At 38.5% G+C, this 15,154-nt stretch overlaps 2 protein-coding genes across 4 annotated transcripts in view; one reads left to right on the top strand and one right to left on the bottom strand.

The window, feature by feature from the left end:
* The window catches only part of PTAC7 (plastid transcriptionally active7), a 52,234-nt gene that overhangs the window by 15,239 nt on the left and 21,841 nt on the right, over positions 1-15,154 (bottom strand). The window lies entirely within an intron of this gene.
* Positions 9,355-12,485, top strand: LOC149569372 (uncharacterized). 2 transcript variants are annotated; one of them, XM_089822092.1, is made up of 2 exons: positions 9,355-9,920; positions 10,059-12,485. In XM_089822092.1, exon 2 carries the CDS (start codon positions 11,772-11,774, stop codon positions 12,219-12,221), a length of 450 nt encoding a protein of 149 aa, XP_089678218.1. In that variant the 5' UTR covers positions 9,355-9,920; positions 10,059-11,771; the 3' UTR covers positions 12,222-12,485. The 2 variants fall into 2 exon arrangements, with proteins under 2 accessions (XP_089678218.1, XP_089678219.1); XM_089822093.1 differs by having other exon boundaries at positions 9,848-9,920; positions 10,109-12,485.

Below are 15,154 nucleotides of genomic sequence, written 5' to 3'. Positions count from 1 at the left end.
TAGAGCTACTGGGAAGATTACATTGACCCCATATAATGGCTCAGGAGACACTAGTGCACGAGCTTGGGTCCACAAGCTGGACATATACCTTTCATTGAGGCCCATGCCTGAGCGTGAGGCTATTCAGTTTGTTGTGTTGCATTTAGAGGGGATTGCCTATGATTGGTGGCACCATGGATTGGTCACCCAGGATCACGCCTTAGTTCACTCCTATGCTAAGTTCACCGAGTGACTCATTGCACGATTTGACCGTAAGGATACAGAACTTTATTACAGGAAGTTGGCTCACCTTAAACAAACTGGTCATGCAGAAGCCTATATTAATGAGTTCCAGTATATTGCAGTTATGGTACCGGATATGCCCCAGAAACGTAGTGTGATGTTGTTCATTGAGGGTTTGCAGGATAGACTAAAAGGATTGGTACGTGCTTTTCAACCAGCTACTCTTAAGGAGGCTATTGATGTGACATTGAGATTGGATACTGTTCCCACTTCTTATCAGGCAGATAAGAAACCATTTAGAGATTCACGGCCTGCACAGAAGGCCAATACGACACAGAACAAAGGAGGGACCTCATCTAAAACTCCTTGGATGAATCAGGAGACAAGGAATGAATTGAGGAGGAAAAAGTTGTGTTTTTCCTGCAAAGAACCATGGGAACCAGGACACCGTTGCATGGGTAAAGGAAAGGTTCATTTGATTGAGGTGACTTCTAAGTTAGGAGATGAGGAGGTTCCTGATACTGATATTGAGGATAATACAAAGGATGTTGAGCATTTTCCGACACAATTGGAGTTAGACACCGCTAAGCCTGTGGCATCAGCTAAAGTAGCTATGGCTACCCTCTCCAGTTATCCTAAGTTTCATGCCTTCCGGTTGAAAGGTACACTTAAGGGTAAGCGGATCACCAGTTTGGTAGACACGGGTGCTACACATAGCTTTATTGATCAAAAATTAGTTGAGAGGCGTGGCTTACAGTACGAGGAGTTTGGTGGTTTTGGAGTGAAGGTGGCTGATGGTGCCATTTTGGGTTGTACCAAGCGGATTCCACAGCTTAGTATTCAGATGGGAGATTATACTTTGACTGATGACTTCTATGTGCTTCCCATAGAAGATTATGATGTGGTTTTGGGCATGCAGTGGTTACAGGGTATTGGGCGTTACATTATTGATCACCACCGTATGCAGTTAGAGTTTCTTTCTAGCGGGCAAAAGGTGATTTTGAGGGCAGCGTCAGATGGTGGACCCAGGGAGGTACTTAGCATAATGGAGAGTCAGTCTCTATTTGCTAAGCTTTCCAAATGTGAGTTTGGATTGGGGGAGGTGTTATATTTGGGTCATGTGATCAATGTTGAAGGGGTGAAGGTGCATGAAGAGAAGATTCAGACGATTCAGAATTGGCCTGTCCCTCGGAACATTACTGAGTTACGAGGGTCCCTTGGATTGTGTGTTTATTATAGAAGATTTGTGAAGGGTTTCTCACAGCTAGCAGCACCTTTGACAGATCTCACAAAGAAAGGATCGTTCAGATGGACAGCACATGCACAGGGGGTCTTTGATAGACTCAAGGAGGTTATGAGTACTTGCCCCGTTTTGGCACTACCTGATTTCTCACAGCCATTTGTCCTGGAGTATGATGCGTCGAGCTTGGGTATAGGAGCGGTGTTGATGCAGAATAGACACCCCATTGCCTATGAGAGCAAGAAGTTGCAAAAAAATGAAAAGTTGTACTCTACCTATGATAAGGAAATGTTGGCTATTATGCATGCGTTAGCCAAGTTCAGACAGTATCTTGTTGGCAGTAAATTTGTGGTGAGAACAGACCATAACAATCTAAAGTATTTCCTAAATCAAACAGAGCTCAATGATCAACAACAAAAATGAGTTAGCAAAATTCAGGCTTAATGACTTTGATATCGAATTCATAAAGGGGAAGAATAATATTGTGGCTGATGCACTCTCTAAGAAACCTTCATTGGCTGCCCTATGTTCATTGAGCGAGATTTCAGCAGATTGGAAGGCTCAACTTTTAGTTGAATACTCCAAAGATCAGCATGCTTGTGAGATTATGGAGGGATTGATAGTGGATGACAGATACAGTGTGGTAGATGATATTATCTACTATAAAGACAGGGTTTACCTTGTTCCGGGTTCTTAGTTGAAGGAACAAATTTTGCATGCTCTCCATGATATTCCTACAGCCGGACACCTAGGATATGGTAAGACTTATAGGGCGGTACGTGAGAGATTCTCTTGGAAGGGTCTCAAAGATGATGTTTTACGCCATGTCCGTGAGTGTATGACTTGTCAGCAGAATAAGTCGGAGCATACCTACCCAGCGGGATTATTGCAGCCCTTGCCTATACCGGAACAGAAGTGGACAGGGATCTCCATGGATTTCATTACAGGTCTTCCTCGGGTTCAGGGGAAAGATTGCATCTATGTTGTTGTGGATAGGCTAACGAAGTATGCCCACTTCTTTCCATTTGCATTAGATTTTACAGCATCGTAGGTGGCTGAGTTGTTCTTCAGGGAGGTGTTTTTTAGACTTCATGGTCTTCCCAAGACCATTGTGAGTGATAAGGTCAGTAGATTCATGAGTTCCTTCTGGCAAGAACTTTTTACACTAACTGGTACTTTGTTAACACCTAGTACTAGTTACCACCCTCAAACCGATGGGCAAACAGAAATAGTTAACAAATGGGTTGAGGGATATTTGCGTAACTGTGTCAGGGCAGCAAAAAGTATGGGTGCGTTGGCTGCATTTGGGCAAGTAATGTTATAATACTACGCATCATATGTCCATTGGCATGATGCCTTTCAAAGCTCTCTATGGATATAAGGCATTATCTTTCACTGATTTGGCATTTGGTGACAGTAGAGTTCCCTTGGCTCAGGATTGGTTACAAGAGAACCAAGATGTCATGAGATCTCTTAGGGAGAATTTGCAGCAGGCCCAAAATCAGCAAAAGATGTACGTTGACAGGCACAGGATTGAGAGGGCATTTGAGGTGGATGATACGGTCTTTCTACGTTTACAACCATATCGGCAGAGCACCCTAAAAAGGGGGGGAGCTGAGAAGCTCAAACCACGTTTTTATGGTCCATACAAGATACTCAGGCGAGTGGGAGAGGTTGCATATGAGGTTGAGTTACCACATGGCAGCAAAATTCATAATGTATTTCATGTATCTTGCCTGAAAAAGGCCCTTGGACAGCATATTATAGTCTCACCCGAATTACCTCCTATGGATGAGGAAGGTAAATTGATTTTGGTCCCTGATGAGATTCTTGAGCTGAGGGAACGGCGGCTGAGAAGCCGGGTGATTTGAGAGTATTTGGTTCGATGGAGAGATCTTCCCATAGAGGATGCCACCTAGGAGGGTGAGAGCATTTTACAGCATCCTGCATTACAGTTGCTTGTGGGCAAGCATCTCCGAGAGGGGAGAACTGTCATGTCCCCACTCTAGCTCAATCTAACAGAGACATGTGATTCAGCTTATTATGGGGTCTTGTAGGCTGACAGGGTTGGATAGAGACCTAGTATGGTTATTCAGTGTTGGGGACTTGGTTTTCTGGTGGGTATTGATCAGTTGGGTGTCGTTCCTTGTTTTTAGGAGGCAGTTCCTACATTTATGGGGTTCATTCCTACTTTTTAGGAAGTATGATCATGCCCAGGGCTGGGTTTCCATGAGATGACCCTTTGGGTTCAGTTTCAAAGGGATAGGGCTTGTTTTCTAAATTTTAAGAGCATCCCTAGATTTTAGGGATGAGACTGCCAGTGGATCCTTGATTTCTGACTTCAGTCACAGACAAGTGACAGGATGATTTTATGGTTTGTGATGTCAGTTGGGCAGTTTGTGGCTATTTGGGTTATATTTTTAATATTTCCTAAGTTAGCGTTTAATATTTAAATAAGGCTAAGTTAATAGCCATTTTGGAGTAATAAGGGAATTTTGGCCTCATCTGGATGTGTATCCCATGTTATGATAGCTCATTGGAAAGGTCTTGAAATTCTCTAAATCTTCCTCTTTGGTCTCAGGGCAATTCGGTGAGCGGATTTATTACTATGGTGGAAAAGGTCATTTTCTAGTGACATGGTCACTTTAAAATAAGATTTAATTCATTTTTATAGCCAACGCCAATTGGGGGTCACTTTAGGGTTCGAATTGCTTTGCAAGGGGTTATAAGGAGATGGGCGCCATTTCTCATCATTATGCATATTTTTCAAACACTTCTTTTCAGATTTGCTCTGCTTGAGCGATTTGCATTCTGGGACGCAAACCCTAGGGTAATTGCTGGCTGGGACGTAACCCTCAGCAGCATTGGGTATATACTAGCTGGGACGTAACCCTCAACAGTATTTGGTCTTGGAATTTACAGTGGTATCAACTGTTATCAGGGAAGGAGGACGCCATTTCAGCTTGGGTCTGCAGTATTGTTTAGCTAGGCACGATTATTGGTACATGGGAAAGTGAGCACGATTATTGGTACATGGGAAAGTGAGCCTTGTAGCAGTAGCCGCCATTTGTAGCACTTCGAAATATAGAGTCAAATAATCAGCAGCAGACATTTGCATGTTCAAAGTCGTTTCCATCAGCCAGTTTGACGTCATTGTTAGGGAAAATGTACTGGATCCCTTTATTTGGCTCTATAATTCAGAGATCTGCCTAGTACAATTTGTATCAATTCTGATTTTGCTGCATATTGTTATTTATTTTCAAACTCTTTTCATATCATTTGCTCATTCTCATTTTTATGTTGAATAATCATCAAAAACGCAAAAACAAACAAACTCTTCTGCATTTCCGTCTAGTTCTACAAGAAAACTTTAATAAACAGGAAAAAGAAAATTAAAAAGAAAAAATATAATAAAGCTACAGCAGATTAGCGGCAGAGATTCATCAGGGATCTTTCATCTTTTTTGTTGCCTTTAGAGAGCTTGGGTTTTTAACCTCCAGAAGTCATTATGACTTAATTAAGGAAAAATGTAAAGGTTGCTGCAATAAGACATTTTAGACCAAATATTACCATTTCAGCATTGCATTTTATGAAGATCTAAAGTTATAAAAAAACTCATAAACAAACAAAAAAATTCATGCAAAAAACCCATAAGCATAGACAAAAAAAATCATCAAAATCTAAACAATCAAGTCTTACCTCTTTCAAATGCTTTGGGAAGTGTTGAGAAGAGCTCCTATAAACTCCTTGATGATCTAAATGCAAGCTCCAATGTCACAAATGCAAGCCTTTCTCCTCCTCCTTTCAGCTGGTTGCAAAACAAGAAAACTCTATTTCTCTTCTACCTCTCTCTCTCTTTCTTCTTTTCACTATAGACTATTATGTGAGCCCTTCTAGGGTTATATGAGTGAGAAAAGTTTAAAAAAACATTAAAAAAAGTTGCAAAAAAATTATATTTTAATGGTCAAATTTTTCCCTACCGCAGCCGGGTCAAGCTCAGCCGAGTCAGGCGAGTCACGCAAGTCACTCCTCATAACTCGCCGCTCGCGAGTCACGAGTCATTGTGACTCGGCGAGGTCAGCGCGGCTCACTGACTCGCGTGACTCACCGCGAGTCACATTACCCTGGTCCCAAGCTTGATCTTATCTCAGTGTCTAATTCTTCAAGCATAAAAAGTTTCCATTCTAATATATCCGCCCACACAACTAATTCATTTTCCTTGGGGTCATTGATAACTCCTTCAACAACTAAAACAAGTGAATGCATTTGTAATTTCCTGAACTCTCTACAGATCATGGCTAAGTTATTCTTTTTCTTTCTCGATATTTTTTAGATCAGTATTCAAAGCTTTCATCATTTCAATCATTTGAATGTAAACTTTCATGAATTCTTCAATATATAGTATATAGTCAAGTGTAAACTTATTTATCCATTTCTCAACTGCCTTTGTGATAAATAGACAATTCATGATTTGTTTCAGCTTACCACACAACTGATTCATTTTCCTTGGGGTCATTGATAACTCCTTCAACAACTAAAACAAGTGAATGCATTTGTAATTTCCTGAACTCTCTACAGATCATGGCTAAGTTATTCTTTTTCTTTCTCGATATTTTTTAGATCAGTATTCAAAGCTTTCATCATTTCAATCATTTGAATGTAAACTTTCATGAATTCTTCAATATATAGTATATAGTCAAGTGTAAACTTATTTATCCATTTCTCAACTGCCTTTGTGATAAATAGACAATTCATGATTTGTTTCAGCTTACCAGAGTCTTAACCCTTCTATTAGGATGCTAGAAGCTTTGCATTTTGGTTGGTCATTAGTTTGTAAGATAGACTGAATGAAGGAGACTAAGGGACTTATCTGTTTTCGTAAGCTTACATTCTTTAATTCTTGAGCCTTGGACTTTTTTGACAACATGCTCGTAAAAAAATTCACATTATAGAAATCACCTTCAAGAGTTGCAGGGCCCATATCAACTCCACTCAAATTGAAGTCTTGTTCTGTGATTTCATGTTCATCTTTATCTCCAAGTCTACGATTTCCAGAATTCTGTGACCAGAAGCAAGATTAGCAACCATTCTTGACATCATTTTGGCCTTCATGAGCTTAGGTATATCCTGTAACAACTTAGCCACTGTGTCAACTTTAGTATCCATCATTGGGATGTACCTTTTCTTTTTATCCACCACCTTTTAAACCCAATTCTATTATTTGGTGGCAGAAGGGCAGAATCAGATGGGACGAATCACCAAGTACAGAAAAATTAGAATTATCAAAGAGAGAATTGGAAATACTATCTTAACCAGTTTAGCTGAAGGGAATCACTATCAAGAGGAGCATAAAGAGTTGACAATTTTTTTGTTGATGGAAGAATGAGAACATCAATTATTTTGTCTGTTTTCTCCTATGAACTGTGTCTGTGCATCCTCTTCATAGATGGTCTTTAACCTCCTATTGTCTTTAGGTTGTTCCATATCTCCTCCAGACTGCAAATTGATTCTTTAAGTGACAGAGTCTGTGTTGATTGAAACCTTTGGATGTTAAGGTTTTGGGGTGTGCTCTGTTTTTTGTTTGGAGTCCCCTTTGTTGTAGAAGAATGAGCATAATCTTTTGTCTTCTTTTCAATCCATCTCCTTGTCCTTTCTATAACACAAGAGGTGCTCTCCTTAACATTTGTAAACTCTTTATCAGACAATTGGAACTGGGGAAGAAAGTTGAGGGCAACATTTTTATTATTACGATACATAGATAGCTTCTATTATTGTCTAATATTATTTAATGGTTATCTATTTGTAATCTATTGTAAATATTAGAATGTTTCTAATATTAAGTTAGTTGTTAGTTTACTATTAGCTAGAATAGAATGTTTCTATTCTTTACGATTGTTTCCTAAGGAAACATCATTTATTCTTTTGTATATATTGATCTATTGATCATTGTTAATAACAAGCAAATACTTTACCAATTACTTTGTACCATGGTATCAAAGCCATAGTACCTTTTTTGACAAATTTTTCAAATAAAATTCAAAATGAATTTTCAATGCTTTTTGAAAAATTTCAGTTTGTCGGAATTGGCTCGTTTCTTCTGAAATCTCCGTGGCACTTGCTTTTGCAAATTTGGGAGGTGTTTTTTGCTGCAATGGCAACTTTCTTGCTACAAATCGTGGGTCTCACAAAGGCTTTCTTTGTTAAACATCATAGGTTTTCTGCTTGTAACTTCTGGAGACCATTTTTTGTAGACGGAATTTGCTCACACAACCAAGATTTTTTTTTGCCCTTTTTTCTAGAAAAAAAAGAGGTCATTTTTCATTGTTTTGGCAGCATCTAGGTTTTCTAAATCCCTTAGCACCAGATCTATCCCTAGAATCAGTCCTCTTCTGAAATCTTACCTTTGAACGCCATAGTGGATGACCAGTTCAAAAGGTAAACTATAGTGTCAACTGCTTTTGCCCAAAACTTCTTCACAACATGTATGTGTTCGAGCATGGATCTAGCCATCTCGGTGATTGTTCTATTCCAACATTCAACTACACTATTTTGTTGTGGTGTGTAGGTTGTAGTTAACTAGCGCTTGATGCCATGAGTATCACAGAAGCTAGAGAATTCAATAGAACAAAATTCTCTCACCCCCCCCCCACCCCATTTATCTATCCTAAGAGCAATAATAGATTTCCCAGACTCTTTTCAACTAGAGGTTTGAACTTTTGAAATACAATAAAACACATCTAATTTCTTTTTTAGAAAATATACCCACATTTTTCTCCTACAATCATCAACAAACAATAGAAAATGCCTTGACCCAAGAACAGGAGTAGCCATAGGGTTGCAAATATTGGCATGAACAAGTTGAAGTACCTGAGAAGCGAGCCATGAATCGCCAATAGGAAAATGTGTGCGATGTTGCTTCCCAGCCTAACATGCATCACAAACTCCAAGATGAGTCTGAATCTCTAGAAAATCGAGAACAAGCTCTTTCCAAGCAATCTGAGAGAGATAATGCACATTTTAAGTGCCCATACCGCTGATGTCAAAGTGAGTTGATAGAAGACCACTGAGCAGCCATAGCTAAGTCTTGAGAATCATCAAAATCAACAAGTCTAAAAAGACCGTGATCCTCAAGGCCGACTACAACAACAAACTAAGTATCCCTATCAATGATAGTGCACTAATATGAATTGAAGGTGATATCCAACCAGGGTAATGTGACTCGCGGTGAGTCACGCGAGTCACACGAGTCAGCGAGCCGTGCTGACCTCACCAAGTCATAATGACTCGTGACTCGCGAGCGGCAAGTCACAAGGAGTGACTCGCCTGACTCGGTTGAGCTTGACCCAGCCGCGGCAGGCAAAAATTCAACCATTAAAATATTATTTTTTTGCAACTTTTTTTATTTTATTTTTTTTACATTTCTCACTCATAACCCTAAAAGGGCTCACATAACAGTCTATAGTGAAAAGAAGAGAAATAGAGTTTTCTTGTTTTGCAACCAGCTGAAAGGAGGAGGAGAAAAGCTTGCATTTGTGACATTGGAGCTTGCATTTAAATCATCAAGGAGTTTATAGGAGCTCTTCTCAACACTTCCCAAAGCATTTGAAAGAGGTGAGACTTGATTGTTTAGATTTTGATGATTTTTTTGTCTATGCTTATGGGTTTTTTGCATGAATTTTTTTTGTTTGTTTATGAGTATTTTTATAACTTTAGATCTTCATAAAATGCAATGCTGAAATGGTAATATTTGGTCTAAAATGTCTTATTGCAGCAACCTTTACATTTTTCCTTAATTAAGTCATAATGGCTTCTGGAGGTAAAAAACCCAAGCTCTCTAAAGGTAACAAAAAATATGAGTGTTGGAAGTTCACCATAGCATTTCCGGGTAGAAAGAGAACTCAAACAAAATGCCTATTTTGCAAAACCATTAATAGTGGGGGGATAAATAGATTAAAATACCATATTGCTAGCTTACGTGGTCATGATATTGAGCCTTGTGGAGCTGCAACTATTGAGGCTCAATGTTTTTGTTATGTAGCCTTGGAAAAATATGAACAAGAAAAAGAATTTTAAAAAACAAATTAGAAGAGTTAGCTCAGATTGGTTCTAGTTCCCTTCCACGCTCATCTGCAAATGTTTCTGAGTCAATAGGCTATGTTGGAGAAGGTTCTTCCCGTCCCCCCTATCGTCCTAGTGCTTCTGTTGCTCGTGCTTCTTCTACATCTATTCCTTGCACTTCTAGTGATGCTACTACTGCTGCCCCTTCTAGTAGTGCTGCTATTCTTCGTCCTAGAGTCAGAAAATCTAGTAAGTTGGACAACTTTTTTGTACCGCGTACCACTCCTGATGCACAACCCTCACTTGAGAGCATGGGCTGGAATAAGGAGATACATGAAGCTGGAGTAAGAGCAATTTGCAAGTTTTGGTTTTTCTGCGACATTCCATTTATAGCAGCCAGGTACTTCAAGTTTTCAACTTCATTTATATTTGATTGTTTTACGTTTTAAGTTTTAAAATTTATATTCAATTTTATACTTTTAACTTGATGTTGAAAATTTGAAATATGCTAATTAAAATGTTTTTATAAATGTAATAGGACTCCTTATTGGTAGGGGATGATTGATGCAGTTTCCATCTGTGGTGCAGGGTTCAAAGCCCCCACTGAAGATGAGTTGAGTGGCCCCCTCTTGCTAGATATGGTTGAGGAGATGAAACTTGAGTTGGAGGACCACAAAAAGATTTGGAGCCAAAAAGGGTGTACCATCATGACAGATGGATGGACAGATAGGAGGTCCAGAACCCTCCTAAATTTTCTTGTTTCTAGCGGAGGTAATTCATCATGCTCTACTTCTTGAAGTCTAAAATTTAATGTATGCTATTATTGAATAACGAAAATTTTGTTTTATTGAGTATTGATTCTTGAATGATAATTATTTTGTTTAATTTTCACTTTCAGGATCCACCATGTTTTTGAGGTCCATAGATGCTTCCTCATGTGTGAAAAATACAAAATTCTTATGTGAGACTATTGAGGAGGTCATAAGGGAGGTGGGGGAAGACAATGTTGTCCAAGTGGTGACAGATAATGCAGCTAATTATGTTGCTGCAAGTAAAATTTTAACTTCTAACTTTCTAAGTTCTACTTCTAAAAAATTTGTTCTAGTTTTTCATTAAATTTTGAAAATAATACATCAAAAATTTTCATTGTTTACTAACTAATTTAAAATTGCTGCAGGAAAACTATTGATGGAGAGACACCCAAAAATCTTTTGGACTCCATGTGCGGCCCATTGCATCGACCTCATGTTAAAGGATATTAGCAAGCTTTTATGGGTGAAATCATGTGTTACCAAGGCCAAAAATCTTTGTAAGTTCATCTATAATCATGCCTTGGTCTTCAGCACTATGAGGAAATACATGAAGGGAAAGGTGTTGGCTCGTCCTGGTATCACAAGATTTGCCTCTAACTTTATCACACTAAAATCCTTGCTTAGTTCAAGGTTAGAGTTGAGGTGCATGTTTGTTGGTCCAGAATGGAGTTCCTCCTCCTTTGCGAGCAACCCTGCAGGGATAGATGCAACAAAATGCATTTATGATGATGATGATGTTTGGGAGCCATGTTCGAAGATTGTGGAGGTAATTTTAAATTTTAAAAGCTTAAGTCTTAAAATTTTATAAATTAATTTGTCTCATACATATTTTTGTTTTATTTTCATTGTGCAACTTTGCAAAGTTTCATCATTCACTAAATTGTTTTTTTGTTTAATTGTTTTGTAGATCACCGAGCCCCTTGTAGCCCTCCTACGAGTTGCTGATGGCGAGAAGCCCTCTATGGGCTACATTTATGAGGGCATGGATAGGGTCAAGGAGACTATTAAGGCCAAATATGTAAGAGTTGAGGAAAACTATGGCCCTATTTGGGACATAATTGATAGGAGATGGCAAAATCAGCTTCATAAGCCCATCCAGGTAGCAGCCTATTACCTCAATCCGGCATACCGTTTCTGTGATGATTTCAAGGCAAATGAGGAGGTTCTTAGTGGCCTGTACACAGTGATATCGAAGATGTCCCCTAATCCCACAGATATATTGCTCGAGATGGATGCCTATAATAATGCATCAGGGCCCATTTTTTCAAGTCAAATTTGCAAAGAAGGTCGTACAAAATTGCAGCCAGGTAAAGATTGTTGCTTAAGCCTTATACAATCTAGTTTCTAAATTTCTAGCTTTAAACTTATAGTTCAAATTTTGAAATGAGACTAATATTTTTTTGTTTTCCTTTTTTCAAAATTCAGATAGATGGTGGCAAATGTTTGGGCCTTCAACCAAAAACCTTCAGCAAATCGTCATCCGCATTTTGGGCCAACCAAGTAGCGCTTCTGGATGTGAGCGCAACTGGAGCATGTTCGAGCACATCCACTCGAAGAGGCGTAATAGGTTGTCTGTGCAGAAAATGAATAGTCTAGTCTTTGTGCACTACAACCTGCGCATTTGGATCAAGGAGATTTTGGATAGTGACACCTCTCCGATTACTCTAGAGGAGGTTGATCCAAAGTCTAATTGGATCACTGAGGCTACTGATCTTGTCTTTGATGATGAGGACCTACAATGGCTTGACCGGGTAGATAGAGAGGGCCAGGCCGAGGCTGTGGCTATGGCAGCAAAGGGCCAGAGAGCTCCAGTTGTTCCTAGTGGCACCTCACAGACATTGGCAGAACCAGAGGCAGAGAGTACAGTTGATCCTAGAGGCACCTCATGAGCTGATGCTATGGCTACTGAGACATCCAGGACCTACCTTAGATGCCTTACTAAGAGGCATTTTATAGATTATACTGAGCCTGAGCCTGAGGTTGAGGCTAAGGTTGGGGATGAGGATGAGGATGACGATGATGATGACGATGAGCTTGAGGATGAGGATGAGGATGATGATGACTCCGACTAGGAGCCATAGTTGTAGACTTATAGTCTTGTTTTAACTTTTTGTTTAACAGTTTAACTTAATATATGATCAGCATTTGGAACATTTGAATTTGATGATAACTATTGAATCTTGATGTGTTGGATTTCATAATGCATAAATGATAATACATATACATTTTGATGGTTTGCATGGATTTATCTTAGTTTGACTTTAATTACTAGTAATATAGTATTTACTTTTAGCAATTTACCTTTGTAACTTTGTAACTTTGTAGTATTGTACTTATGTAATCGATGTTTGACTTTTAAGTTTTAAGTTTTTAACTTTAAGTATGTGGCATGTGCATTATGATCAAATTATCTTCTATTTAATGATGTTATTGTGTCTTTACGCTTTATTCAATAATGGGTGCATGGAATGTTCTTTAAATCCTAAAAAATCTCAAAATTTCGAGGTTTTTTCACTTTGCCGAGTCACCGCCGAGCTGGGTCATGAATCAGAGCCGAGTCACGAGTCAAGTTACCCTTGCCAAGTCCGAGCCAAGTCCGAATCTCATTACACTGTATCCAACAATGGAGAGTGTCACAGCATCTGATTGACTGAGAGTAGATTGAGTTTCATCCCTGGAACATAGTACTATTACTATATTAGATAGTTTCTATTTTCTCTCTTTCGTCTTTTTCTAATGGTCATTCTTTTTGTAATGTTTCCATAAACTCCTCCTGTTCATTATGGAAACTTTCTTTTTCACTATACAAGAATGTTTTTGTTTCCTCTCTCTTGTTCGTTATAGAAACATTCTCTTGTATCTTGTATATATAGATCATTCATGATCTTTGTTTAGTAACACATTCATTATTTTACCATAATATAGTATCAAAGCAAATTTTGGGCCTCTTCGATGATTTTTTATTTCATTTTGAAATTATTAGTTCAAAAATTTTGAAATATTTGCTAGTGTTCAAAATTTGCATCTTTGTTTCCTCCAAAACCGACTAGGGATTCGATGTCCAAATTTTTTTTGCAATTTTCTTTGTGCTGCATGGTTTAAAATCTGCCTTTTTTTCCAAATCTGCCCTCTGTTCAAGAATTTTGCAAAAAAAATTCAAGTTTTTTAATCCATGACTACGGTTATTTTGAAAACCCTCAATTCCTGTGTCGAATTAACTAAATTTTGCATATTCCTATTGGGTTTTTGCAGATCTCAACTGGGTTAGTCTCACTTTTTTATGGGTTCATGTTTTTTGTGCCTTGATTTTCGAGTCAGTGGATTCAAAATCTAGTTTCAAGTTCTTTGTGGATTTTTCAAGCTCTTATTCTAGTGTCTCTTCAAATTTTTTGGGTCTTTCGTCAATCTATCTCAAGTTCGTGCCATCACAAATTTTTCACACTTTTTCATTGAAAAACATACAATGGCATCTCTCACTAGTCTCATGCTAGAAGGTAATCAGCATTTCAATGGAAAGAACTACAACACCTGGATGCAGAGAATGATGACAATCTTTGAGTACTGTCGCCTTGAGGCGCTTGTTCTGGCCCCTGCGTACCAAGGCTCGTCCTACCACAGTTGGTGCCACTCAAGAGAAGTTTGATGAGCATAATCGTGAAGCGGTTATGCTTACTAAACTTTCAGTTACTAATGATCAACTACCTCAAGTGTCCCCTAGAAGGACAACTCTTGAGATCTGGACAACACTAAAGGATCTCCACAAGACATAAGATAAAAGCAGAGGCTTCTTTCTAAAGAATCAACTATTCTCTATTATTAGTGATAAACACATGTCCTTATAGGAAAATCTTCTTAAGATTAAGGATGTCAGAGATCAACTTGAGGCCATTGGTCGTACTATGGAGGAAGAGGATTCCATGAAGTTTTACGTCACCCGTTTTTATATTTCTTACACCATCTAGGTTGTTTGCAATTGTGGGTGACACTGGAGAAAATTGGAATTGGGATTTCAAACACAGTAACTAGCAAGGGCTTATGCAGTCCTAGTGGACAATGACTGAGTTTGCAAGAAACTCTAAGGGAGCTCACTACACAGACTAGTGAGACAAACCCACTAGCCAGCTTTTTAAAGAATCTTCAGTTCTAATTTTCTAAATGAAGAGAGATAGAGAGAAAGATATCACAAGTCTAGCTTGTCTACGAATGTCTCTATGAATTTTCCCTCGATTGTTGAAGCTCCAAGCCTTCTCCGGTAACTCTTCAGGATGAAAATGAATTTTCGAAGTGATACCACTATTTTGAAGAGAGGAGCATTATTTTCATTCAATTTTGGCCATGAAGGTAAAGTCATTATGATTCAAATCATGTCAAGACATTCCCATGTTTTTTGCCACTTAACTATTATTATTCAGTTGTACCTTTTGTTTGAAGTGGATACCCTAGTGAGTTGGGAAGTTACTCATTTTCTTAACAATTGAGCCATTAGTAATGAAAAATATGCGGGTTTAAATATCTCACGACCAGCTGACTACAAAGGATTTATTACTCTATATGAGTGACCAAAATTATATTGATGTGAATTCTGATTTTTCTTTAAAAGGATTTACTGATTCAGATCTAGGTGGAGATCCCAATGATGGGAAATCTACTTGTGGATATTGTTACGTTGGTTCAAGTGCAAGCTGTTGGAAAATTAAAGAAGAACGTTCCATTTCTCTTTGTTCTAAGCTGAATATAAAGGATGTATTAATGCCTCTAAAGAATCCTTATGGATTAAAAGATTGCTTCAAGATTTAGGTCTACCTCAACAAGAGCCTACACC

Source organism: Cupressus sempervirens, chromosome 3 (assembly GCF_028749045.1).
Source record: "Cupressus sempervirens isolate cs-2001-9-10 chromosome 3, ASM2874904v1, whole genome shotgun sequence".
Lineage (NCBI taxonomy): Eukaryota > Viridiplantae > Streptophyta > Pinopsida > Cupressales > Cupressaceae > Cupressus > Cupressus sempervirens.
The sequence above is the reverse complement of the archived record's forward strand: the minus strand, read 5'-3'. Positions and strand labels throughout refer to the sequence as shown.

Coding starts and splice junctions, on each gene's coding strand:
- LOC149569372 (XM_089822092.1), top strand. CDS start 11,772: ATGTTTGGGCCTTCAACCAAAAACCTTCAGCAAATCGTCATCCGCATT.